At 48.9% G+C, this 27,418-nt stretch overlaps 1 protein-coding gene across 2 annotated transcripts in view; it reads left to right on the forward strand.

Moving 5' to 3' along the window:
• Positions 1–240: 240 nt before the first annotated feature.
• The window catches only part of ALPK3 (alpha kinase 3), a 33,450-nt gene continuing 6,272 nt past the window's right edge, over positions 241–27,418 (forward strand). The window contains exons 1-6 of one of the 2 annotated variants that reach the window (XM_041418840.1): positions 241–438; positions 10,114–10,152; positions 13,329–13,450; positions 20,117–20,234; positions 21,280–22,297; positions 25,486–27,325. In XM_041418840.1, coding sequence (XP_041274774.1) covers positions 296–438; positions 10,114–10,152; positions 13,329–13,450; positions 20,117–20,234; positions 21,280–22,297; positions 25,486–27,325 — 3,280 coding nt within the window. In that variant the 5' untranslated portion in view covers positions 241–295. The remainder of the gene's footprint in view (positions 439–10,113; positions 10,153–13,328; positions 13,451–20,116; positions 20,235–21,279; positions 22,298–25,485; positions 27,326–27,418) is intronic. The other variant, XM_041418841.1, reaches the window with a different exon arrangement.

The following is a 27,418-nucleotide window of genomic DNA, read 5'->3' on the forward strand; positions in this document are numbered from 1 at the left end:
TATCACTGGGTGCTGTCAGTGGTCACCAGAGAGATCTTTGAGGTGTGAGAAATCCCCAGAGAGATCTTTGAGGTGAGGCGGTTATTATAAGGAAAAGCTCACTTCTTCCTCAAAAGCTGGACTCGATGGCAAGCGGAGGAGGAGGAGGAGGAGGCCGGGCAGCCGGCCCGGGGAGGCCGGGCAGCGGCCGCCGCGTCACGATTGACAGCGGCATGTGCGGAGGGTCTATAAACGGCGGCCGTGAGTGACGGGGAGGGCAGCGACGGCCGCGGGGCAGGGCAGCCGCACTCCGGCCATGAGCTCGACCCGCAGGGCCCTCGCGGGCCTCTACGGGCGGGGAACGAGCCACATCGACGGGGCGGAGGAGGCCGAGAGCGCGGCCTGGGCCTCGCGGCCGGACCGACGGAGTTACCTGCTGGGCATCCGGCCCCAGAACAGGTGAGCGCCGGCCCAGGGGAAGGCGCTGCTGTGGGTGCTGTCCCCGAGCTGGCCGCTGCCGTGGGTGCGGGTGACAGCGGGCGCCGGGCTGCCGGGGGACACGCCGGCGACCGGCGGGGGACGGAGGCGCGGGGGAGGCGGGCCGGGCCGGCCGTGGGTGCCGCGGGGAGGGCGGGCTGGCCCTCACCCAAGCCGTGAGGCCTCGGAGGGAGCGCGGGGCCGGCCGGCTGGAAGGGGTGTAGCCAACGGGCCTGGCCGTCCCCGGGGGGCTGCTCCAGGGGAGAGAACCAAGCGATGGCTCGGGCTCTCCAGAGGAGCTGGTGTGTGCTGTAGACCAGTCCCTCGCCTCCCCAAAGAGAGCTGGCGGTGTGGACATGGCACATTGTGTGTCGCTGAGTGGGTGTGTGAAGTGGTGGTGGAATCATAGAATAGAATCATGGAATGTCCTATCCACAAGGATCATCGAGACCAGCTCGAGACAGGACACCCCATCAATCCCATGCTGCGCCTGAGCTGGTTGTCCAAATACTGCTGGAGCCCTGGCAGCCTTGGGGCCATGACTGCTGCCCTGTGGAGCCTGTTCTGGTGACCCACCACCTTCTGAGTGAAGAACCCTTTCTGGGTATCCAATAACCTATAATCTATTTTAACCCCCCTTGTACAGCTTCATGCTGGTCCCTCAGGTCCTGTCGCTGGTCACCAGAGACCAGAGACTAATCGGTGCTGCCTCTTCTCTTCCCCTCATGAGAAAGCTGCAGACCCCAGGGAAGTCTCAGTCCAAGCTGTCCTTATGAAATCCTGACAAACACCAGTGTCTCTGGGAACAGCACTGACCTTCCTGCCTTCATTGTAGTGAAGTGCCTCACCAGACAGAGCGAGGGGCCCGCTGGGCTCTGTGCGCCGGTGCCTTATCTTATTGTCAAAAAGGCATTTCTACACTGTAGATAGGGGCTGAGCAGCAATGAGATCAGCATTCCTGGGTCAGGAATGGCCTCCAGCACAGGGTCTGGGGTAGGAATAAGGCTTTGTTCGCAGGGGGAAGGTATGATAAGCATGCTGTCAGCTGAGCCTGATGGAGGTTAGCAAACACAGAATTACAGGATGAGGTGCCAGCAGCGCCCAAGGTGTCAGTGATTGTGTGAGGCACTCAAAAAAGCCTTGAAATTGCTTTGAATTCGCTGGGAATGCTCTTCAGTCTATGAGCTCTCCAAATGAGTGTGCCTCTTCCCTGCTGATGGTTTATAAATAATCCATTTCCAGCGTGTCAAGCATTGATGCCTCAAGGAGTCAGACATTCATAAAAATAAATACAGGACCAAAAGAGATAAAAAAGTGCTGCTTGGAAGTCAGGTGTTAAAACTGGGGTAACGCCAAAGTGAAGTTGCCTAAATTCAGTTCCTCTGTGGTGGTATCATGTCATGCTGGGGTGTGAGCGAATCGCAGACTGGCCGCACACAGTGACATCTTCAGCACCACCAAATGTCCATGCAGGGTCCACAGCCTGCGACCTCAGATCGTACCATGCACTGTAAATCTCTTAACTGAGCCCAGCGGCTCCATTCTGCGGATTACAAGCAGAGAGAGGTTTTAATAAAGAAGGTGTCGAGGTGTTTGGATTGCCTACAGCTTAACTTTTATTTTCCTTGACTACTCTCAAAGTGCAGCTTTAATCAGTTTAACCGTAAAGGAGAGTTCATCCATCCAGCAAGAAATACCTTCAGTATTCCCAGCTGGATTCCTGAAGTTTCCTCTGTTGGGGAAGCAAGGAGCATTGCAGCACCCCTGCAGGCAGTGCTCCTGGTGTATTATGGCTGTACCACCACTTGTGGCTGTGGCTCAGGCATGGTAAATCTGGCCCATGGCTACAGAGCTCTGAGCCCTGAACCTTTTGAGCTTTTCAACCTAGTGCTGCTGTGGCTGCACCCCAATTTCCATCTGTGGGAGCCCGGTGCTGGCAAAGGGACTCAGCTGCTCCAGTTAAATCAGCAGCACATTCAATTTCCACAAATTCTCCAATAATTTTTCCAACCACTTAGGTACATGATTGTCAAAGCCTGTGGCAAGGCAATTTAATTTTGTCTCTTAAATCCACTGTCTGCCCCCTCTGTTGTAAGAAGCAGTGACTAAATAATCACTAAATGGCAAAATTGACCTTTCCCTGAGTTCATGGCAACTTCTAGGTTCCCTAATGAGTTAGGGAGGAGGCATATAGAAGTCTGGTTCCCTGCAAAGCCCTACACATGCTGAAGACTTGAGCTGGGATTTTTGGAAACTGTTGTCTAAAATGCAGGGCAAGGGCTTGAATGAAGTGTGGCTTTTTATGTTGTAATTAAAAAATGTATCATAACAATTCTGGGAAGCAAATTAGTGTAATGGTGTAGCAAGGAGACTTTCAGAAAGCAATTATGACTTTAATTAAATCCAGGAACATCTGGAGAGCTTACCTGGGAGAACTTGAAAAGCACGATGAGCAACATGCAGAACAGCAGATAACACTGAGCAGCTCTTTAACGCAGAATGGATTTGGATTTGCTGGGTTTGAAGCTAACAAAGGCAATGGGACAAGTGATGCAGACACTGGATTGCTGTGGGAGGCTACTGTAGTGGTTAGGAAACAAAAATGGATATTCTGATCCAAAGAAAAAGGCATTTTTTTCATCTTTCTCTGTTCCTGACTTTATATGTATATATAGAGTATGTTTAAATAAAATATTTGCCTGTTCTCTTCACTGATTCTTAAAGCAGTAGAAAATGTAGTAATGTGGTAGAGGTGCACAAAGACATGGAGAGATCTTTAAGAAAAGAAACTGAGGCTGGAAATCCCTGCTTCTGGGGTGACTTATGAACACACTCTGCTCTGCAGATCCCAGCACAGGAATGGAGCTCTTGGAACGAGTCCAGAGGGGGCAGCAAGGTTGTCAGAGGGATGGAGCACCTCTGCTATGAGGAAAGGCTGGAATTGTTCCATCCTGGAGAAGCTTTTGGGTAATCCAGTTGTGGCCTTCCAGTACCTGAAGGCAGCCTAAAATAAGGATGGGGAGAGACTCTTTACAAGGGCTTGGAGTGACAGGACAAGGGGGAATGGCTTCAAACTGACAGAGGGCAGGGCTAGTTGGGCTATTAGGATTAAATTCTTCCTGTGAGGGTATTGAGGCCATGGCACAGGTTGCCCAGGGAGGCTGTGGCTGCCCCATCCCTGGAAGTGTTCCAGGCTGGGTTGGACAGGACTTAGAGCAACCTGGTCTAGGTCACCTGCCCATGGCAGGTGATGGAACAAGATGAACTTTAAAATTCTATCCAACCCAAACCATTCTGTGATTCTATGTTGAGGACAGTTTGGATGTCTTACTTGGTCTCCCTCATCTTGTTGGAGGAAAGGGATATCATGTAAATTGAAGGATATTAATTAGGTAACCAGAACATGATTTTTCTGGGTTTTAGCTTGTGGAATTTTCCAGAGGTGGTGCTAAGAAAGTCAGAAGTATAGAGGTGTTGAAAATGGCCATAGTTAGAACATCATCCTTTTAAACAGAATACTCAGGGTATTTACTCTTTGTGCCCTTGGGAACTAGTCTTTTGTCAGGATTTTCCATGTGAGCAAACAGCTCAGTGTCTTTCCTTTGCTGGTCTTTTAACATACCTGATATTGGACAGTGTCAGGAGCAGCTTATGGCCATAGTGACTTCCCCTCTGCTCTGGCTGCTGACAATATTTTTTTTATCTTGGGGTTGGTTTTTTTAAACAAACCTGTCATGTCTCAAAGCAATTATTTCAAGCAAGTAATTATTTCACGAAGTGAGAGGAGGAGCTGTCAGTCCTGTTCAGGGTCTACCTTAGCTGCATTCATGGGCCACAACCCTCAAGACATCTTTTTAGATGTTCTTTTTGTAAGAGCAAGCAAGTCTGGAGAGTGTATTGTGCAGAGGGATGCAATTTTATATAAAACCTTCATCTCAGTGCTAGGCAAACCTCTGCTGGAAGTGATCTGCAATCTTACTTAATGCAGCTGTCTGCTCCTCAGTCTCATTAGAGCATTGCTTCCTTGCTTGAATATCTTTCTACTGTCATAGCTACATCATATACAGATATTTATAGAGTGTAGTGACATTGCCTCTGATCTTTTCTGGGATAACTCTGCTCAGGGTGGCACTTGAGCTCAGGAGAGGGCCTTGCCACCTGGCTCTTCTGGCTGGAAACCATTCCCAATCTTGTCCCTCTTGCTTTGCACATAATATCAAATGAAGGAGAAAGATCTGTTGCTATAATAAAGTGTGCTGGAAGCTGAGGAGCCCTTGGTTCCTGAAAAGCAGGTTTAGTTCAGTCGTGTTCCCTCTTTAGCAGCTGGGTACCTGTAACGTCCAGCGGGACTTTGCTTTTGGCGAGGAGTGCTGTAACCCCCTGGTCAGATGCCAGCTGAGGCAGCTGAGAGCGCTCAGTCAGTTTGATTTGTGGGATGGAAGTGTCTCAAACTCTGGAAGGAGGGACAGCCAGTTCCTACTGGAAAGGCAAAGTTTAGGGCGTCAATGAGTCATCTCCACACCCTGTGACCTGTAGGACAGAGGTGGCTGTTTCCCATTGCTGTAACTCCCTGCGCAGAGGTGTCTGCTTTGAGTGGGGCTTCTCAGCAGTTGTGCACTCCGAATAACAATCCTCAACAATTCCAAAGGGAGATTTTTCAGCTCCCTTTCTATAGCCTCCTGTCCATATGTCCATATCCCCTGGAATGGAGCTGAGTGTGTAGGCTGATGAGCTGATGCCCTTCAGGGCCACTATAAAGATACAGAGTATATCACGTGTGAGGACTGTGCTCTTCTCAGGAAACCTCCTGAAAGGGGATGTTTCCCAGGCCAGGGACACCATTGTGTGGAGGGCAGAGTGTGGTTATCTCCAAACAAGGCACCTCTCATGCCACAGCAGAGGCAGTTCCCAGGAGATAGAATTAAAACCTACTCTACCCTTCATCTCTTTGGACAAGGGGTAGGAAGATCTTGAGTGAATGAGGTTGTTATCTCACACTGACTCAGTCTCACACTTCACAGCATTGCCTGGTCCAAGAAGAGGGAGATGGAAGGGCTGTTACAGGCAATTTGATTTTCTTTTTTTTTTCTTTTCTCTGCATAGTAAGCTGCCAGGAGGATGTCACCTTTCCTGGGCATCTCATTGTCCAATATTTACTTTGCTTTTTTTTTTTTTTTTTTGCCATTTCTTATTCCTTGGTGTGTTTCTAAGTTTAATTTGGGCCACAGAGGCAGCAACAATTCAAAGTTAAAATACACAAATCTGAGCCATCTTCAGAGCATTACAGAGGATGATACAGGAATGTGTAACTTAATTTACTGTTTTCCACCTTCTCTGTTAATGAAATCTAGCCTGAATTGTTACACACAAGTCCGTGTTCATCTCAGCTAAAAGTAAATTACCTTCAGAAAAAAATGCCACATTTCTGCATCTCTGACATCGATTCGGTCTGTGACCTTGACAAGCAAAGACTCAATACATCTGTTTTCCAGTCTGTGAAATAACAATGTGTCTTGTACAGCAACACAGCACTCAGAGCTGCTTTATCACAGGCCTGCTGATAGCTCCTGCCATGGTATATGAACACCAGCACGCTCGTCCTGTGTGTGCAGGGAGTGCTTGATAAGGAGCGGGACACGTGGCAGGAAAGCAGCTGTGAGCACAGCCATGCCTACATGAAAGCCTCAGTATTTGCTTTTAAACGTTGAAAAGGGTTCTCTGCTGACAGCTGAGGTGAGATTCCGAGTGGCTTGTATTTGTCTCAAGTAGTATTAACCCTTAAGACAGGCAAGTTCATAGGAAACCTTACTCTTGGAAGTCTGCATGTGCAAAACGTGCCCAATAATGCCAGGGATCAGAGAGCCAGCGAGGGGGAATGTCTGTAGGAAATTGCCAGTCCCTCTATCCAGCTCCTGGCATGTACAGGCTGCCAGGCTCTCCATGGGCTTCCTGAGGAGCTTTGGTGCAATGCTGATTCCCTCAAAACATAACTTGGACCTGTCAGCTTTGCTGTCATGGACACGTTTTGCTCTTTTTTTCCTTCACTGGACAGCTTGTGTGGGTCAATTTTCACACTGTGGAAGAGCACTGAAAAATATTGATCACTGCTGCAGCTCTAGCAGCTTGAGTCCACGTGCTTGTCCATATGAGGATGGAGCCACTGTTAAGCCTATTTCAGGGTCCCCTGAGCTCTTCTTCACTTCCATGTGAGGAGTGCACTGGAAGGAGAAAGATTTCTTTATCTCAATGATAAGAAATACAGAAAGAGAGTAATTTCATGAGAGGATAATTGAAAGAGGATAATTGCATGAGAGGGTTAAAAAAGGTGCCAGACTGAAAATCTATGTTTTTCAAGCAGTTAACTTTTTGGTGCCAGTGGATGCCAGCCCAGACCATCAACTTGAGTGGTTAAAAATGTGAGTGGTGTTGACAGTTCTGCCTCCTGCCCTTGCAAGACTGAAATTTGGCAAGTGTATGAAAAATGATGAAGGCTGTCTTCACTTCCAAAGAAAATTAGGAGTAGTTGAAGGGCTACCTTTAAGAGGATGATAAATGGCCAAAGGAGCGTGAAAGCATATGATAAAATTAAATTTAACAAAGAACTGAGACTGGTAGAAGGGATGTGGTGGAGAGGTATAGTGCTATGGTCCAGCACTTGAGAACAGTTGTGTATTTTCAGAACTAGCTTTTAAAAAGCTGAGTTTCTCTTCATTAATGGGAGGTGCCTGAAGAGGCTTCATCTCACCAGTGCTGGACTGCCTGGAGCAGATGTTTTTGAAGTCCACTTCTCCAATAGAAGGAAGGGTTATACTGGAGGCCTTGATTCAGTGCTTTAGATGTGTTCCTCAGGATAACATAAGCATTTGCCTTTATCCAGTAACTGTAACAGCCCCGAGCTTGCTCGAGGGAAGCACATCCACTGCTGATGCTGCAATTCATTAGCAGAACCCTGTGCTGTGTGTGCTGCTAAGTCCTTGGGGAGCCCAGGGCACAGACAGCCCAGTCCCAGAGAGGATCAGAGCAAGCACGCTGGAGTATCTGCTGTCCTGCTCAGGAGCCCCACCTTTCCAGCAGGGTAGATTGGGTTCTGATGTAGCCGTGCTGTCACAGCTCTACATGGATATGCTGAACGTAATTGAAGTGAAGCGCCAGCTGCCTGCAGGCAGGGCTCTGCTGGCTGCAGGATCCACAATTTGATCATGCTCTCTGGGGCTTAAATCTCTAGTCTGAAAAGCAAATTTAGCATATTGAGGTTAAACTTCAATTAATACATGATGGCCTTTTTCTTCTGGTAATATCGAGAGACCCTCAAGAGACCCTCAGTTCAGTGTTCAGCACTGTTTCAGGATGTGCAGTGAATAAAGCCCATGCTGTCTTAATACTGGGGATTTAAAAAAAAAGCTCTGTCAGTGCTTACTGTTTGATCACATCCATGAGCACAATGGGTTCATGGCACAAGCAGCCTTTGTTCTGACTCTTGCTATTTTCTTTACGTCCAAGCCAAGACACATCCCTGTTTGTCTTATGCAAGAAATCATGATTAAAACCACACTACCGCCTACACTAGCATTCTAGCTAGTAAGGAATTTGGGAAGTTCTTTTTAAGAAGGTCTTTAGTATTCCTGGTGGGTAAAAAGATGTTTTTCCCTTGCAGTGGTAAGCAAAATTTTTTGAGACAAGTTAAACCAGTGAGTTGTGTTTCCAGACAGTCGGAGGTGCCTGGAGGAAGCCCAGAGCACAGGGATACAGCTGCCCCTGGGATCACTTGGGGTGGTTGTGCTGCAAGGAGTGTGGGAGGAGGAACCTGGATCCCCAGGAGGTCAGGATGGGGTGAGAGCAGCAGGAGGTACAATTTGAGCTCTAGAAACTCTGAGGGTGTCTGTGAGTGTTGAGGACAAGGTGAGGTGCTGGTCAGTAAGGCAGGTAATGTAAAGCTGTGCCTGGTAGTGCAGAAAGGGCATGGAGCTCACAGGGATGTTGCAGGAGGTGGAAGGATACAGCTCAAAGGACAAGCTTCTCTGTCTGGCTTCTCCCATAAGAAGCCATGAAGAAAAGAGAAACCAGCACAGCACATGAAAGATGGATCAGGTGGGTGAGTGATCTTCAGCCTGCTACTGTGAGCACTTGATTTCCCCAGCTGGATCACGCCCAACCTGCACATCCTTTGGCTGCATGACCAGCACTTGGCACTAGAAATGGACCAGGATTGTGTGGCTGGGGGTGGAGAGGGTGAAGCTGCTGCCAAAAGGCCAAGTGCCACCCATGTTTGTTGGGTTAAAGCTGCTCCTGAGCAACAGTCCAAAGCTTCTGCCGTCTTTGCTCTCCTGAAGGAGAAGAGTCAGTGAGTTCTTCAGATTTTTCTTCTCAAAGGAAATATGCAATTATTTGTGTAAAGTGTCAGGACTTCAAGCTGAACTACTTTTTTTTTCAGTGTTCACATGGAGGTTCTGCCTCCACAGGTGTAATGTACAGTTGGCAGGGCCAGTTTTCAGGGTCTCTCTGTGGTCATTTTTAGGGCAAGATTTGGAGTCTTTCTGGTTTCCACAGGACTGGGATTCACACATTTGGGTAGGAGACCTGAAGAGGTGGAACTGCAGGTGGCCCTCCATGTGGTTCTTTCTGCTGTCTTCTGCAGCACCATCCTAGGGCACTGAACTTTGGTGGTTCACAGAGGCTGGAAACGTAGGGGTGTGGCAGTCTGGCCTGGTACATCCCAGAGGGGATGTCCATGCTGCAGTCATTTCCAAGGCTGTATGGTGAGGCATGCATAGGCATAGGCATAGGCATAACGTGTACCTCAGTGCAATTAAATCACTGAGCTTACATGCTGCTTACTAGCTTGTCCCTGTTAGTTTTGGACTTTTCATTTTCACGTGGGTGAGTCAGGGCTTGAGGAACTGTTCCTGACTGCTGCAGGTCAATGCACAGAGGTTGTTTCCTACAGCCTGCAAGGGGCTGCTGCCACAGTCCAGCAATGTGGTCCTTTGGTAGGACATGATTCCCTGAAGACTCCTTTGGGAGAGCTGGTGACCACTGGTAAGTAGCTCATCAAGATGTCTTGTGCAGGACCTGCGTGTTTGATTTTGTTCCTTGAATTGGTTAATGCTCCTACATCTTTCCACAAAGAAAGTAAAACCTGTAGATTCTTGTAAAGTCTACTTCTGTTATTTTATTTTAATGATTTGCCAGACCTCAGTGATTTGATTGGCAAGCTGGAAAGCAATGTGATCAGAGAGTTTTCAGCTTCTCCCAGGAGCTGTCCTTGGAAGCACAGAGGGCACCCAGCTCAGGCCAGCTGCTTGCCAGCAGAGAGTTGGGCTGGACGTCTCCTGTGGTGGAGTTGCCTGCTTTGAGCACAATGCTGCAGATGGTGCATGGAAGGCTCAAGGTGCTGCTTCTTGGAAACCTACTTGTATAAATGTCCTGACACTGATTCTCTGCTGTTAACGACCATTTCATTTTTACAGCCTTTGATTTCAATTGACAATGTGGCTTGCTCGTCCTGGCAGGCAGCCTAAGGCAGCTGTACCTTCTTTTAATAGGAACTCTGACCTCTGCAAAATGACTCATCATTAATATGTCTCTGTAACGGTTTGTTTATTTCAGCTCCTTTCCGTGCTTCTCTCTCTAATGGTTTTTATGCTGTTTTTTGCTTAGCTTATCAAGCAGCAGATTCTCTCCCTCCAGTTTAGGAAGGTAAAACTACATTGCATTAAACTGCTCTGACCAAACACTTTTCTGAATCTGTCTGCACGTCATTAACCTGTAATGCTTTGGTACTAATTAATTAACCAGTCAAGAGCCCTGAAGTGGTCTAACAGCCTCATTCTGCATGATTTGATTTCTAATACTTGCTTGAACTGCAGAAAGAAAAGTGAATGTTCATCATAATTCCTGTATTAAGGTGCAAGAAATATTCCTTTTTTCTTAGCCGAAGGATGGGTGTTCAGCTACTTCTTTACATTAAAGTGAGACTTCCATACAGAGACATTAAAAACTGGATGTGACTGCCCTGAGACATCCAGAGAAAAAATTTCTTCCCCCTGCCATTGTTGTGAGGATCCTCATTCACTTGGACTTTGCCCCAAAAGGCACATGTACAGCTGTACTTTGCCTTTGCCAAAAGAACACATTTGGAAATCAATTGGCATTTCTCGTTTGCTGGAGTGGCAGGTAGAAGAATAACCATGGAGGGAAAGGCCTCTCCAGAACATCTCTATAGCTCTGGGATTTCTAACCAAAAAGTCAGAAAAAGAAAATCATAACAAGAGGAATACACTTCTCAAATCTCCTTTTCCAGCAGGGTTTTGTATGGAAATCCCTCTTTAATTGAAAAGGCTACTGAATTGCAAGGGGTCTCTTCTAGGATCCAGGGCTTTTTCTGCCCCAAAGATGCAGCTCCAGGAAGGCCCAAAGAAAAAGTGGCTAGTGCTTTGTGTCCAGTTCCTCGAATACTCTGAATTACTGGTTTAGAAAGCAATTTGAATTGGACAAGCCTCCTTGCAGCTGGAGTGAGTCAGCTGAGAGCCTCACAGTGCCAGAGCCTTGAAATCCTGCTGTGACCAGCACAATGGTTTCTTTGAAAGATTCAATAGACCTTCCAGGCTTCCTGCCAAGTGTCATTGGGCAAGTCCCTGTTTCATCTGCCGAGCCTGTGGAGCCCCCAGCTTCCACCACAGCTGCTTTCCAAAGCCATTCAGTAGCCTTTGCTGGATGTATTTCACCTGGTTGTGGGATTTGCACTGAGTGGACCAGACTTATTCCTGGTGCTGCCTGCTGGTGCTGGTGGCATGGTGCTGGGATTAAACTGGGTCCCAAGAGCCACTGTGTGTGTGTGCATCACATAAGATGCTGATCCAGTTGCCCTCCTGCTGGGGTATGAAATGTTGGTTGATGCTTGGGAAATTCTTTTTTGTGGCTCTGAAAGGCATTTACTGGTGTGGAGAGGGAGATCTGTATTGAAGGGAGCATCAAAACCCTACCAGTAACTGCCTTGTACTGGATTGTTTGCCTTGCTCTGTGGAAATGGGCATTTTTTTCCTGGAATTGGAATTTGCGAAGATTGCTCTGGTTTGAAACAGCTTTTGACTCCCACAGCCCATTCCTGGCCCCACAGTTGAGTGAAGAGTTGCTTACCAGGGCCAGTGTCCTAGTAACCATTGATTTCCACAGAAAAGAGTCTGAGCTGTGGAATCTGTTATTTTTATCCGATGCTACACGTGTTTGGATACAGACCATGCTTATAACCTTCATTCAGTAGATTAATCAGGTTTGCAACAAGCTTCCCCTGTCCTGAATCTTATCCAGCACAAGGTGCCTGGGAGCTGGGTGAGGTCCCAGTAGGTTGTTACTCAGGGATTCATCTCCCTGCATCTCTTACAAACCCATTCTTGCAGGAAGGCAGAGGGGAAATAATGACATTGCAGTCTCCAGGTAAGTTTCCAGGGTAGATAAAACAGGCAGTTGCTGTGGCTGTAGCTCTCCTGACTCCTGCAGCCATGTGTGCTTAGTCCCTGTCAGTGCACCTGCCCCTGCTGGGTCATGCTAAACATGGGTTTTTTTGGTTTGTTCTGATCCAGTTTTCTTCCTTAGCAGGTAGAGCATTACTGGCAGCAGCACCAGCATCCTGCCTGCAAGCTAGGGCTGCTTGTGGGGCTGGGGTCCTACTCAGGGAACCCTCACCACACACTCTGAGCCCTTCTGCTCATGGTGGAGCTGTATCAGAAGTGGTTTGGGCATTTGTTCCACCCCTTGCATGTTTCTGGAAGCTGATCACTTGTTTAAGGAATGTCTTTCACTGCTGAAAATTATATAAATAGAGCTGCCAGCTCTTGCAATGTTAGCTGTTTCTCTCAGTGTCTTTGCACTTAAGACCTTGGGGGCCCCTCTCCTGTTGTAAATATGTAGAGTTTTAATTGCAGAGGGAAAAATTAAATAAGAAGCTCTTCCCTTCCAAGTGCCTCAGCATTATCTGAATGAAAACCCAATTTGGAATTAAATAATTTCCCTTTATTTAAGAAAACCCAGATTTTCTGGGATCTCTCAGTGATGCTGCAGCAGGGTTGGCAGTGCTGGATGAATATGGTGATTTATTGCATTCATTGAACAGTGCTGAAACACCTGGAGAATCCATGGTCTGCTTTTGAGCTTTACAGATTGCACTGTTAGGATAGTTCTGGCTGTTTGGGTGTCCCAGCATGAACTTTGAGGTCAGAGACCGAACTCCTGGAGTAAGGAGTGTGAGTGCCTACCTGCAGCAGTAAGGGGTTAAGAGGTTAAACAGGGAGTTCCTTCCCAGGTAATTCCTGGGTTCAGAAAGCTGGTAGCCAGACTCAGGTCTTCCTCAGTGACCTGTCCCACAGCTGGCAGCTGTTTTTCATTCTAAGAGGGCTGCTGTGTTCAGGAGACATGTTCCATTCACACTTGGCCTTAAATGGCACAAATTCTTCACAAATAAAAGAAAATCTGAGTGAACAGAACAACTCTTGAAACATTTATTGCTCAGAACTGGGAATTGACTTTGTTAGGCGGAGCTCTAAGCTTGCTGGCTGGCCAAAGAGATGTTTCGGTATAATCAAGAGCTAAAATGGGTCTTCATTCATCCAGTGGGTCAACATTCATTGCCCAGATAGCCATAAGAGCTAAGACAAGGGAATGGCTCCCAAATGTCACCTTAAATTGACAGTCATCTTAGGAGGGAGAAATCAGTCCAATCCCCTGGCATTGGACTGGATTTGTGAGCAAGTGTAGGGATGATGGGAGGGAAGAGGGCATGGACAATGAGAACACAGGCTGCTGAGGTGAGACACAAGGTGGACCCTTTGATTTTTCTGGTGCTTTTATCTCTAAGAAATGCTTCTTGAATCTTCCAGGAGCACCTTCTGCGCAATCATTTCTCAGCTGACGGAGGAAACACAGCCACTATTTGAAACCACTATCAAATCCCGTGCTGTGTCCGAGGACTCTGATGCTAAATTCACGTGCATAGTGACAGGTAACAGTGTCTTCAGTGAATAACCCGGTCCTGCCTCACCTGCTGGACTTGTGCCAGTTGAACTCTGCAGCAAGTGATAACAAGGATAACAAGCCCACTGCTGTCAGAATGCCAAGAAGAAGTTCAGCAATTGCATGGTGATTTTAGCTTCAGTTTAAGGGAGGTGGGAAACACCTGAGTGTGTAAAGAGGCAAAGGCATAAGCTAACATGTCAAACGAGGCAAACGAAAGACCAGAAAATGGGATATGCTGGTTACTGCTTGGACCAGCTACATTTTATTGTCCTAATCTCTGCTTCTCTAATCCTGGCCTCCATAACTCAGGAATGTGCAGTTTTGAAGACTAAGGCTCTCCTGCTGGAACCAATACTGCTGGCTGTAGATGGTTAGAGCACAGCTACATTTGTATCAGTGATGAACTTCTGTGTCTGTCAACATCTGAAAAGCTGGTCACTGCCCAATGAGCTAAACTGTCCCCTTGGGCAGGAAGAGGTTAAGTCAAGAAGATGAGGAGGAGGGAGAGGCCAAAAAAGAGGGCTGGTGCTGAGGCCTTGTGGCATGGCAGCACATTGGCAAGTAGCTCCTTTGCTGATGAGATTTTGTTCTTTAAATATGGAGACTGTAAAACCTCTTCTCTCTGTGTACTTTTTAACAACTCCATGATCCTTCCTGACCTCACTAGTATTAATTACTCCAAGAGGTTACTCAGTGAGAGACACTTAAAAACAAGTCTGTAAGTTCTGGAGGGAGGAGAGTGTATCCGGTGAGCCTCTTAGGCACAAGGACCAAAGCTTTCCTAAGGAAATCTGGTTTGTTGTTAGAAACAGGCTGGAAATAAGGAAGTACAGTCTCAGTCCTTCCGAGAACTGCCAGCTATGAATTCTTGGCTTTTCCCTTATGGATTCCCTTGTTCTAAAGGCTGACCTTCTGAACTTACAGGGGTACAACTGATGTATTGATTTTATTGAGGCTTAACTTTAGCGGACCCCCTCTTGCTGCTTCTAGAGCCAAAGGGGGCTGCTAGGAGATGCCTCCAAACCACTTTATTTGGGGAGTTATTAGCAGGGATCTTCCCAATTCCAGTTTTCTGAAAGCAAAAGCTTGACATATTGTGCAGTACCATGGAACACGCCATTCTGCAAGTGTCAGAGGTGAGAAAATGTTTAGGTGTGTTGGGAAATCCAGAGTAAAAGTCCTGGCTTCTCTCACTGGTTTAAATCTCCACCAGCTGCACCTTTGAGGTTGATGGTTCCTTCTAACAAATTCCATCTCTTCCTGCTGTGTTGCACCAGGCAGAAAACTTGACCTGGTACTGACGTCATTTCCTACTTGAGTGTAGGAAATTCTCAATGAGTCTCTTTCAGCATATGTTGTGATATTTTTGTGCTTGGTAAACTAAGTTGGGGGATGTCTCTATGCACCTTGAAATTTTCATGGAAGTGTGTTTAAAATCATCCTTGGATTAGCTTTGCCAGATGGGCATCTCCTGTATGTGGTCCTGTGGACTGCTTTAGGAGCTCAGGATCTCTTTGGGAGAGAGGGGCAGGAGGTGGAAAGCATACTCTGGCTGCAGAGTCGGGTTGGTAGTTCAGGTATCTTGCCCTGCCGTGATGTTTGTGTTCAACTGGGAGGCGTTGCTGGGAGCAAGGAAATGGCAGTGACACTCCTGGCCAGTGACCAGAGTGGAACCAGTTCAGTCCCAGCACTGTGGCTGGACTCCAGGGACACTTTGATGGAGGCAAAGGGCAGACAGTCACCTGCTCCTGTTTTGACGGTCAAGCCGCAAATATGGATGTGTGACCTACAATAGCATCTTTTTTTTTTTTTTTCTGCTTCTTGACCAATAATGAGAGTTACAGGCTAGTCCCACATCTGGGAATACTTGGACTAGGACTTGCTGGCCCTGTCCTAGGAACACAAAATGATGCAAGTGTTTGAAGAACCAATCTCTAGCATGTGATGAGTGATACAGGCAGGAAAAAAAGCAGGTCAGGCAGAGGCAGATTCCTGTGTATGAAGGCACAAACTTTCCTTTCCTTCTGATGCCTAGTTCAGCCTGCTCCATGTGATGAGTGATACAAGCAGGAAAAAAAAGCAGGTCAGGCAGAGGCAGATTCCTGTGTATGAAGGCACAAACTTTCCTTTCCTTCTGATGCCTAGTTCAGCCTGCTACTGGTGTCCCTGCTATGACTGATTTGATTTTTTGGGTCAGATCCTGCATCAGTTATGAGATGTTCTCTTTTTTCAGATAAAATTAGTTTCGTCCTTTGTTCTCTAAGAGATGTGAAAAAGAAAACAAGAACATTTCCATTTACTGTGCAGTTTCATCCCACATCTCTGCACCAAGTGCTTGCCTTGGTGGCTCTGTCTGGACTTCAGGGTCTCAAGGGTCATCACAGCTCATTTGCAGTGAGTGGATATTGAGCTTCTCTCTTCAGAGTGGCCCTTCATGGAGGTGCTGCCACAAGGATTTTCCAGCTTTTTAGTCACTTCTGTGTAGCATTGCCTGGGAAGGAGAGATGTCAGCTGATGAAATGGGGGAAGTTGGATGAAGAGGCCTAGGTCTCTGGCTGCTTGTTAGGGAATGAGTCCAGCCAGGACAGGTGATGGCTGGATCTAGCCAAGACCATTGTATGTCAGCACCAGCCCACTGTTGTACAGCTGCCTCTTCAGTGCCATTTCAGCCCTCCTTAGCCAGGTTCAACCCCTCTGATCTGCCTTCACAAACTGTCATCTCAGGAGCTTGATCCTATCACTGCCTCCATGGTTTTATTGCAGAGTACAGAGGGGAGAGGGAAGAGAGTTGGGGTAGGGTGAGTAGACAGTCACATGCTTATGGATGTGGTTTTTAATCAGGTTAAAGGAGTTCCACTTGCTGCATTTGTGGTGGCCCCCTGAGGGAAGTGTTTGAAGGATGAGACTAAAGTTCTTGGATGAAACATGTCTGGAGACATGCAGGGGCTGTGAGAGGGGTTTGGGGATGGGATAGTGACTACAAGAGCAGAGTGTAGGCTGCTGGGAGATGAGGAGGTTTGGCTTTGAGGCCGAGGACAAGGGAAGGATGGTGAATGAGCACTGCTCACAGTCGCATGGGGAGCTACTGATCTTAGTATCCTTCCCTTCTGTCAGCATTGCTAGAAGCTTCCTTGTCCTTGTGTGCTGGAGAGGTTTAAATCCATGAAGCCAGGCAGGGTAACATTTTACCAGAAATTGTATTCCCAAGACTGTTGAAGCCCCTGCTCTGTGTAGCTTGTGTAGAGCAGAAACTGTGGATATTGTTTAATGGCTCTAAACTCTTAGCACCTTCCCAAGTTTCAGAAGACTAACTCCCCCGCCATTCCCAAAAAAATAATTTAAAAAAAATAGAAAGCAACTTGAAACAGAGTTTCTCTGGGTGATTTTGGATAGATATATTCAGAACTGTTTTGGATAGATATTTTAAGAACTGTTTTGGTTACAGTCACTAAGCTTTGAAGACTTCTCAGATTTCGACAGTTTTCAGAAAAAGAATGTTTGATCTAAACCTGGCAATCTCCATGAAAATAATATCCTTGCTCTGAAAAGTCTCCAGGATGCTGTGGTGGCTGGCCATCCCGCTGGAGCAGTGCTGCTGGCAGACACACATGCTGAAGATGTGGAGAGGCTGCCTGCTCTTCCAGGAGCACCCAGCCCCAGTCTGTCTGCAGCTTTGGGGGTCTGCCTGGGGGCTGCAGGAGCACAGCTGCCCCAAATCCCTGGGCACCAGCTGCACGGGGGGCTGCAGCAGGGGCAGGTTTGGGAAGGATGAGTGTGGATCTATGGCTGTGTCAGGGTGTCTCATGCTAAGGGTGAGCATCTGGTGCCTGCAGCCTGGCAATGCCCACGGATGGAACCCTCAGTTCCACCTCATCCCACTGGGCAAGCTGTGGATGCTGTGCCTGCAGGGGATGTACCTTACTGCAAATGATGCCTGACTCCTCTTCCCCCCCACCCTGGACCGGGGGAATTTATTCACTCAGCAACCCAAAGATGGATGTCAGCAGCATCAGCAGCAGCTCCCCTCCCTGTGCCAGGGAGACTCATCTCTGCCCAGGCATCTTTCCATCTTGGCTCTGATTACAGCCCCTGGGAAGGGATGGATGATATTTGGACAGGCAGCTGGGGCCACTGTACCTGCGTGGGAGGTGGGAAGCCTTTCAGCATCCGCCTGCCTGCAGACTGGAATTCCAGCCAGAACTTGCCTGCAGCTCTCTTGGGCTGCAGGCGACACCGTGCAGTGTGAGCTGGTCCTGGCGCTGGGCTCTCATGGCCATAGCTCCTCAGAGGGAGCAGGCAGCTCAAGGACACAAGTGCTGCAAGTCAGAGAGAGTTTTAAGCTCAGCAGGAGGAAAAGCCTTTCCTCGAGACGCTGCATAACTATGGAAATGGCAGCTCTTTCCGGCAGATGTCAGCTGAGAATGGAAATCAGCTGTGGAGGCCACGGCGGGGAGGGGAGGGACAGAACATCACAGAGCTTCTTGGAAACTATCTGCTGGCAGTTCCCAGAATGAAGGGCTGTGATTGCTGTTTCTTAGGGTGTCAGGAAAATCTACCTGCCAGCTCCGTGCAAGGTGGACTGTGGGGGCCTTCTGAAGATGTTGCTTGCAGAACAGCCCTTGGGAAGGGTGGGATTGTCTGGGCACAGTATGAGCTCTTGTATGGAAATTGTTTTGGTCATCTCTGGAGAAGAAAGAACTCGCCACAGGCTCATTCAGCCCAGGCTCCTGCTGCCAATATTTATTATTTTATGAAAAATGTAAGCAGCAGTGTCAATCCCTGATGATCCCATCACTGGAAGGCTCTCATGGCTTTCTCCAGTTCCCAATTCAGGGCTCATTTTTCTTCAGTCACAGGCACCTGAGGGCTTTGTATGTCTCTAGAAACTGGTTTGGGGGGTCAGGGCAGCAGCAAGGAACGGGCTGTGACAAGAGTGGGGCAGAGGGGAGGACAGAGAGCCTTGCAGGAAGGGTGTTGAGAGAAAGTCATGGCTTGGCTTCCTGTAGAAGAGGAGAAATGAGGCACTACCTAACAGAAAGCCAAAGCTGCTGATGGCAGCAGTGAGAGGGGATTGAGGCAGCAAAGCATATGGGTGATATACAGACTGAAGGGATGCTGGGGCAGTGAAGAGTAAGAGACCTTAGAGAAGAAGGAACAATAGGGTAAAATCCAGTCTGTGAGGTGTCTGGGCTATGGGGGTCGATGCTTCTCATAAAGAAGACCAGGAAAGAAAAGCTGCTGAGACTCATCTCCCAGCCCTGTCTGGTCCCAGTGGACTAAATCCCTCAAGGAGCCAGAGGACACTGAGGAGCCACCACAGACAAAGGGTGGGGACGGGGAAGCCAAAGCAGTACAAGAGGAGATTTGGCATATGCTGCTGTTTTGGGCAAAGGCATATTGGATTGACCAAAGCCTGGGTGAATTCCTGCTGCTAAGTCTCTGCTTCTGGACTCTCAGTCCTGCTCTGGGACCTTCATGAGAGCAGGACTAAGCTGGGCTCAGGCATTACTATGGGCTGACAGCATCTTTGGCTGGTGCAAGGAGGACAGCTGAGGTCCTGGTTAGCCTTGAAACCTGTGGCTTGGTATCCAGAGAGCACCTTGTCCCTGCTTTCTCCTTACTCCAGAGCCATTGGGTTGGGACCCTTTGGATATTCCTGGAAAGCCTTCATCAGCCCCATGCCGGGGATGTTCATGGGAGCTGACCCTTGCCACATTCTGGGGTGCTGTGGGTGATGCTTGGGGTCTGGTGGAGTTGAGGAGAGGGCTGGACTCCTTCCTTTGGCCCCACAGAAAGCCTGCAGGGACATTTGCAGCAGAGAAACTCCTGAGCAATCGGCTACAGCCTATAGCCAAGGCATGGTGTGATCATTAACACTTTCATCCCATGTCTGGGGGTCAGCTTGGCTGGGTGGTGAGCCCTGAGTGAAGTGCAGGAACCCCTGCTGGCTGCTGGGCTGAGCAGCCTTTGCGTGAAAACTGCACTTATTCTGAACTAGAGCTGCTGTCAGTGAGCAGTGAAGGCTGTGGCTAGCACTGGTCCATATGGGACTCACATGCTGATCCAACACCTCTGCAAGTGGTGGAGAACGTGGCTGTGTGCCCAGCCTGCCAGCCAGCCAGTCACACACATCATGATGTCATTCTACTGAAAAGGCAGGTGACATCTGTTGTCAAGTGACATTTGTAGGACACTGAGCTGACTGTGATGCAATCAAGGTTGTTTCTGTTCAGTGGAAAGTTTCAGATCAGTTTACAGGCTGTGACACTGTGCAAAATGCTGAGAGCTCCATGGAGGGGCGAACGCCTGTTCTCCAACCATAGCCTTGGCCTCATCAAAACATCCCTCTTCACATAAAAGTGACGGCATGCTCACCTTCTCCCAGCCAGTGTTACAGGAGAGGAGCGTGTGATCCACTCCCCTCCATTCAGGAATGAAGTGCTGGGATTTTTTTCTCAAAAATAGCCCTATTCCTAGGAGTGATAAAAGTCTGAGATAAGCCCATTAAGTTTCCACTGTTTCTGTTGTGCCATTTAGGAATGTAGTGAGCCCAGAATAGCATCTGTCCTGGTGTGCTGCTGCTGATACCATGCTGTCTGTGCTTCTGTGTGGAATGTTTCACTCTCTGATGTTCCTTCCATGTCCTCCCCAGGGTATCCACAGCCCGAGGTGACGTGGTACAAGGATGATGAAGAGATGGATCGCTATTGTGGCTTACCCAAGTATGAGATATTCCGTCATGGAAACCGCCACACCCTGCAGCTCTACAAGTGAGTAAAGGAGCTGGAGAGTGGCTGGGTTTGGTAACGGGAGCTCTGAGTGTGTTCTCAGTGACTGGATAAGCTGTCAACAGTGATAGCCCCCCCACCACTTGGCTGGCCCCTTCTGCTCCCCACTGTGAGTTCACAGCTGGCCTTTCCCCTCCAGCTGTGGCTCCCCAGTCACACCAGTATGAGATTCATTACTGCATCCAAGGATAGCTGCCATGCTGGAAGCAAGAGGAAGGGAAGAAGAAATCCCTGTCTCTGGAGTCTTCCAGTGCTGAGCATTAGGAATGACAAAAGTGAGCAAGGGGAAAGCACTGTCTGCCTCTAAGATGATGGTCCAAGGAATCAAGTTTCTGGAGAGCCAGGCACACCTTGTCCCCAGCAGGCACAGACCTGTCACACCTTGAGTCCTGGATTTGGGATGTCAGGCAGGTGTGGCACTGACTGGAAATGCAGAATATCAGTGTTGCTGATAGTCCTGCCATTCTTGTGCTTCTAGCCTGAGCTTTTCTGCTTCCCCAGCTGTGCTCCAGGTGTCCATCAGAGGCTGGCTCACCTCTTCCAGCAGCAGGGATCTCTGTGGGTCAGGTGTCCTCGAGGGGTGACAACAGGGATGCAGGCAGGTGCTGGTGCTGGTGCCTGTGACACAGGGTGGGAAGACTTTGGTAATATGGTAGGGTAGAGGAAGAACAGGAATGTCTTGTGGGCTGTGTAGAGCTGAGAGGAAAAGATCCTGCAAAGGACTCTGACCAAGAACAGTTGGGAAGCCTGGTGCTGCCTGTTCCTCCTCCATCACAGCCCTCATACCAGAGTTACAGCCCAGGGTGGAGCTAGAACAAATTTACCATAAAACTTGCTTGTTAGTGTGGAGAGGAGGCAGAGCCAGGGTGGGAGGCCAGCCCAAGGCCTCCAGATGTCCTGTGGACACCTCACAGGCCACATCTTCTGGACTCTGTGGAGCAAGAAGTAGGAGAACATGCATGCCTGTGTGTCCAGCGGGCATCCTGAGGAACATGGGTAGGTCTCACACACAGCTTTTGATTTCCAGGTGTCGAGAAGAGGATGCAGGCATTTACCAGGCCTCAGCTAGAAATAACAAAGGCATCGTGTCCTGCTCCGGTGTGCTGGAAGTCGGAACCATGACGGAGTTCAAAATCCATCAGAAGTGGTTTGACAAAATCAAGAGAAAGGCTGAAGAAAAGATGCAAGAAATAGAACAGGGCAAGAAACGAGGAAAAGAAAATGTGGAAGTGGAGAGGTTGCAAGGAATGAGCCCTGAACGGCTCCAGAGGAAGCGGAGGCTGGCTAGAGATCAGAATCTCCAGTCAGGAGACTCTTCGTGGGAGAAGGAAGATGCAGCAAAAGTGCACGTTGCGGATTCTCAGTCCAGGTTACACAAGGATATTGCTGAGACGAAGGAGCAGACGCTCAGTGCGGTGCCAGGCTTCCCAAACAAACTGGTGGCACCTCTGAAAGCAGAGGTGACCACCAATGGAGATGCCACTTTGGAAAGTGGGGAGGAGAACGGGAACTTTCTCACGTACATCTATGAGACAGTGGAGGACTTGGCGACCAAGCCGGGGGCAAAAGACTCTGCAGCTAAAAAGAAAAAGAAGGTGGAGGCTCCTTCAGCACCAAAACAGGAGGTTTCTAAGCGAGAAGAAAGTGGGAGAGACAGGGCCAATCAGTCTTCAAATCCCAGGTTTGCCCCTCCTGTCCCCTTACGCAGGAATGCACGTTTGCGAGCAGCAAGTGATCAAGAAGTGGAAACCAGTCCAAAACTCAAAGAGCCTGGGAAAGCTGTGAAACAGGACATTAAACCTAATGATGACATGTACTTCTCTTTAAAGGACATGTATTTTGATAAGCAGGTGAAACCAGCGGCAGGGAAGGAGGCGGTGCGAGCCAAGGATGAGGCCGGGAGTCATGCTGCCCTGCAGCCTGTGGCAACCAGCAGACAGACAGAGGATGCTCCACTGGCCTCTGAGGTGTTGGAGGCAGGACCTGTGCTGTCTGAGGGCCAGAGAGGCCAGCAGCAAGAACAGAAGTTGGAGGGAAACAAAGAGGTAACTAGGAGAGACAACAGCCAGCGCAGGGGTGGCAACAAGAAAATATCTGTGCTGCGCCTTTGTGTTGTGGCTCTGGGCCTGGGAGGCTGCGTGTACACCACGGGATCTGCTGCTGAGGCTCCGCAGGTCTCCACTGGTGAAAGCACCCAGAAGGGCTTTTTGGATTTTGGGAGCCCAGACAGCAGAGCTTCCAGCCCATCTCCAAGCAAATGTCAGCTGAGGTGGTGAGAGATGTAAGTCGGGGCCATTCGAGCAGCTGGTCCCGGTGGCCTGGGGCTCTCCGGTTTAATCAGCAGGCTGACCTCATGCGGAATGTTTTCAGATCAGGTCGGCAGGGAGCACTGAATGGGTATTTATAGCTGGGAGTGGGTGCCTTGTGATGACATCTGTTCAGTTTAACAAGGGAGCTTTCCTTAAGGAGCCCCCCATGCAGATGAGGTACCGTGTGAGCTGCACCCTCAGGGCCTCGAGTTTTGTTTACCATGCAACGTGTATACAGTAGGTCTGGACTATTTTTTTCACCCATCCCTGTTGGAAAAACTCTCTTGGGAGACTCGTTGTGGTGGTGATGAAGTGCTAGGGCACAGCACCTGCTTCTGACCCTCAGAGCATCTCTTAGTCAGCTGCTATTTTTGTCACTTAACCTGGAGTATTTGCCATGAAAATATTAGACTGGAAGCTACTGGACTATTTTCCCACCATTTTTCTTTAATGACTCCTATCATAAAGGATTCTCTGAGTCCAGTTTGCAGGTGCTGTCAGGATTTGGAGTTTGGGCTGTGGTAGGTGCACACTCTCAGCAAAGACAAGGCTCTGGGTGCAGCACCCCTCATTTGGTAGGTAATGCACATATTTCAGAATGTGGAAAAATCCACAATGCATAAGGGACTGATGGGTGCTCCAGTGGGAAAAAAAAAACCTCTTTCCTTCCTCTCTTAAATTTTGTTAGCCATTGGTGGGTGCAGTTTTGCTGGTCAGAACTTGCTGTGTTATGCAGTACACACCTGGTTTCTGCCCTTGCTGCTGCACAGTGCTGTGAACTCATCTTCAACCTGACCCACCGGTATCACATACTGCTGCAGAAATTATTGCTCTTCAGGCCAGCCCATGGCAAAGCCATTTGTTTCTCTCCTCTGTGCTCATTTTAACACCTCTCACCCTCAAAAACGATGGAAAAATTCTGGTGTGCAGCAGACTTGGGCTGTCATCCCTGAGCCTTTGACGTGGGCTGTCATCCCTGAGCCTTTGACTTGCATCAAGGTTTTTTTCTCTTTAAAAGCCCCATTCACAGAGGGAAACCTGTGCCTTGTCAGCTGGTGTGCCTTTGTGCCAAAAAGGAATGCTTCTGATTTGAATTTGAATGCTTCAGCTGGTTGGTGCTGCTGTCGTCATGCTTTCGTGAGAGCACTTGTCAGCTGGTGTGCCTTTGAGGAGACAAAAAGGAATGCTTCTGATTTGAATTTGAATGCTTCAGCTGGTTGGTGCTGCTGTCGTCATGCTTTCCTGAGAGCAAATAAGCTGGTTTAAAGCTTTAAGGTGGATTCCAGACATGTTTCAAGATATTTTCACCCCCCAGGACAGGGTTTACTTGTTTTTTGGTTTTTTTTTAATTCTTTCTTTTAAAACAAGAAAGGTCATGGGTGAGCCTTGAGACATAGCGGGGCCTTGTGCTCAGGACTTCTCTTCTGAGCTGGATTTATCTGTAGCAAAATGCCAGATTGTAGCCAGGCTCTGAACATCGTCCTCTACAAGAGCAGAGAAGAAACTAGCTTTGCATGGTAATCACTCTTGCCTAAATTTAAAACTGATGATTTGATTATATTTCTTGAATTGTATGGGTAGGAACGGCCTCCAATGATGCTTCCCCCACCCCAGCCCTTCAATACTCATGTTGCTGTAAAAATTAGAGAAGGACTTCAAAAAATGGCATGTAGTAACAGGACAAGGAGGAATAGCTTTCCACTGTCAGAGGGCAGGGTCAGATGAGATATGGAGAAGAAATTCTTGACTGAGAGGGTTTTGGGCCCTGGCACTGGGTCCCTAGAGCAGCTGTGGCTTCCCCATCCCTGGAAGTGTTCCAGGCCAGGTTGGATGGGCCTTGGAGCAACCTGGTCCAGTGGAAGTTGTCCCTGCTCATGGCAGGGATTGGAATGAGATGGGCTTTAAGGTCTCATCCAACACAAACCATTCTATTTATTTGCTTGGGAAAGGGCTTGCTGAGAGAATGGTGCTACCTTTCCTCCTTTCCCCAAGCTGCCAAATGAAGCAAAAGCAGCACAAAATAGAGGTCTAAGTGCCACAGCTCCCCTTTCCCATGGCATTCATTTTGGGGGGCTTAATGCTCAAGTCAGAAACCTCAAGAGAAAATCCTTAGCAGCAGCTCCTTGAGGGTGGGAGGGGGACCTGTTGTGTGCATGCCCTGTCCCTGTGCCATTGTCCTGGTGATGCTCACAGAGCATCAGCCTGGCAGAGTGTGTACCATGGTATCACTGCCTCCCCTACAAAAATAGCCCGTGCTCCTTGGCTGGAGGATTTGGGCAGTTCTCCTCAGGATAAAGCTTGCCATCACAGCAGGCAGCTCGCTGACACGTCTGCTGGGTGCAGCTGTGGTCGGAAACATTTGAGCTTCCCAAACGTCAGAGAAACAGAATGGTTGAATAGTGCTGATAACGTCAGGGTGTATGGTTTCGCAATAAATCATTTAGGCAGTCTTATCCTGATAGAGTGTGACATGCCAACTGCCCCATCTCACAGTGCAGATAGGGGAGCACTCAGTCTTTAGAAACATCAAGGGAATTGTGCAAGGTGTCAGCAGTGGCTGGTAAAAATGGGAAAGTTTCGCTCTTTGGGAAGGCATGGAGTCAGAGGAGATTGGATTAAAAGCCACTGGATGATTTAGAAAGGCAGATCTCTTGCCTCTGTGCACAGCAAGGGTGCTGAAAGGCAGAAGGGCTGGAGCTGATTAAAAGAAGAAACATTTTGTACAGCCTGACAGGTGGGACCCACTCCTGTGGGGTGATGGTGAAACCAGAAGACCCTGGATGACAGAGTAACGCTTGTATCAGGGAAATTCCCATGATTCACGAAGTTGGGCAGTGCTGTGTGGTATAGGTGGCCCACAAGTACGACTGCACAGACCCAGGCAGTAACATAATGCTAATTTCCTTTTTATTTTTTTTAACTAGGTTGCAGCAAGAGTTGGACAGTCTCCGGATGACCTAAATCATCCAGTGTCCAGTCCAACCAAAGAGACCAGTCAGCAAGCCAGTAAGACAGAGGAGGTCAGGAAAGAGGTGCCTGTTTGCCAGGAAACCAGGGGAGCTGTGAAAAGGACAAATCCTCGATTTAGGCCTCAGGAGCCACCAAAGCCACCAGCACGTTCTCCAGACCATGTACAGTCTGGCAAGGAGCACCCACCCCCCAGGAAACAGGCAGAAAGACATTCCCATGCTCTTGAGGATAGAGAGACTCAGCAAGGACTGTTAAATCAAGAGAACAAAAGCCAAGGTGGGGAAGAGTCATTGCTAAAAAATTTGACTCCTCCAGAACCTGGAGCAAACACTCCTCTTGAACAAATCCCATGTCAGACAGTCAAGGATGCGAAGAGCAAAGAGGCAGGAGCAGAGTTGTCTGGGAGCCATCCTGGTGTGAGGACAGGAGGGAGTGATGCAGCAGAGCCGTGTCTTGGGGCTGTGCACAGGGAGGCAGGAGGGACACCTTTGGGCCATCAGAACACCCAGAATGAAACGGCAGCTCCTGCTTCAGTTCCTCTTGCCAAGGAAGAGCCGCTTCCTGCTCCTGCAGTGAGGCCATCAGTGGCTCAGGAGGCACTGCTGGCATCTAATAGAAGCCCAGGGATGGAGGCCACCACAGGAGAGGTCCCATCTGGAGCCCAGCTGCTGCATCCTGTGAGAGGAGGAACGGAAATCACAACGACAGATGGATCTGCCCCACGAGAGGTATTTTCAGCCATCACTTCAGAGCAGAATGCCAAGCTGATGCCCATGGGACCTCAAGGGAAGGAGGGAGGACTCCTGACAGCCACAGCTCCATGCCAGGAACCAGCAGCATCTTCAGGGACTTGGGAAGGAGTTTCTGAGGTTCAGCCACAGGTACCGCTGGTCCTGCCTGGCTCTGAGAAATCTCAGGAGATGTCTGTGGAGGAGAAAATGCAGCACAAAAACCTGGTTTCCTCCTTAAAGAACTACCTCCTGCTACTTCTAAAAATGTCAGATAGCAGTAAGGATGCTACAAAAGGGGACACTGACTCTGGGGACAAGGAGCAGCCAAATGCAGAGGAAGGCATGATCCCAGAGATAGGCATTGCTGGCCTTAGCCCTCGCACATCAAGGAAAGTTTTGGAAAAAGTACAAAACAACCAGCTCTTCCAGACAGCAGAGAACTTGCCTCTGACCCCCAGGACGTCCAGACGGATCACAGGAATGATTAATGAGGAATTTGTTACCAGCCAGGAGATGCTGGCTTGCAGACCTGTGCCCCCAAAGAGACGCACCTGGGGGGCTCCTGAGGCCGAGGGGCCGCCCCCGCTCTCAGTACCCTCCATCGTGGTGGGCAGCATGCCCACAGAAAGAGTGGCTCCTCATCTTTCTGATTTGCCTCCAGTGAGCTCTGAAGAGGGCCCTGCTGACCCTCTGGCAGTGCTACCTTGTGCCACACCAGAAGAGCTTGCTTTGGGGGCCCGGCGCAAAATATACCTGCCAAAACCCAAACAGGTGGGGGTGGAAGAGGAGGCAACCCCAGAGAGCCTGGGGCACACAAGAAGTCCGACTGTTTCACCACGGCAGTCGAGGAAGAATGCATCCCTCTTGCATTCTCCTGCCCCAGCTCCATCCTCTCCCTCAGACCAGTGCTCTCCAACCCTCACGAGGAAGATGGCCACGTTGGAGGTTCCTAAGCTGTATGAGGAGCCTGCAGGTGACACTGGTGGTGACGAAGAGGTCCCTGGAGATGCTAAGCCAGAAGCACAGCCAGCAGAGTCCCAGAGTACAAATAACCCATTTAAAGGTGAGGGAAGAGAGAATCCCCATGAAGCTCGTTCCCTTGTTGCCTACAAAGGGAGCCAGTAATAGTCAGCTGCGGCCACATGAGTTTGTACAT

This window comes from Onychostruthus taczanowskii, unplaced genomic scaffold, assembly GCF_017590055.1.
Source record: "Onychostruthus taczanowskii isolate IOZ18803 unplaced genomic scaffold, ASM1759005v1 scaffold6, whole genome shotgun sequence".
NCBI lineage: Eukaryota > Metazoa > Chordata > Aves > Passeriformes > Passeridae > Onychostruthus > Onychostruthus taczanowskii.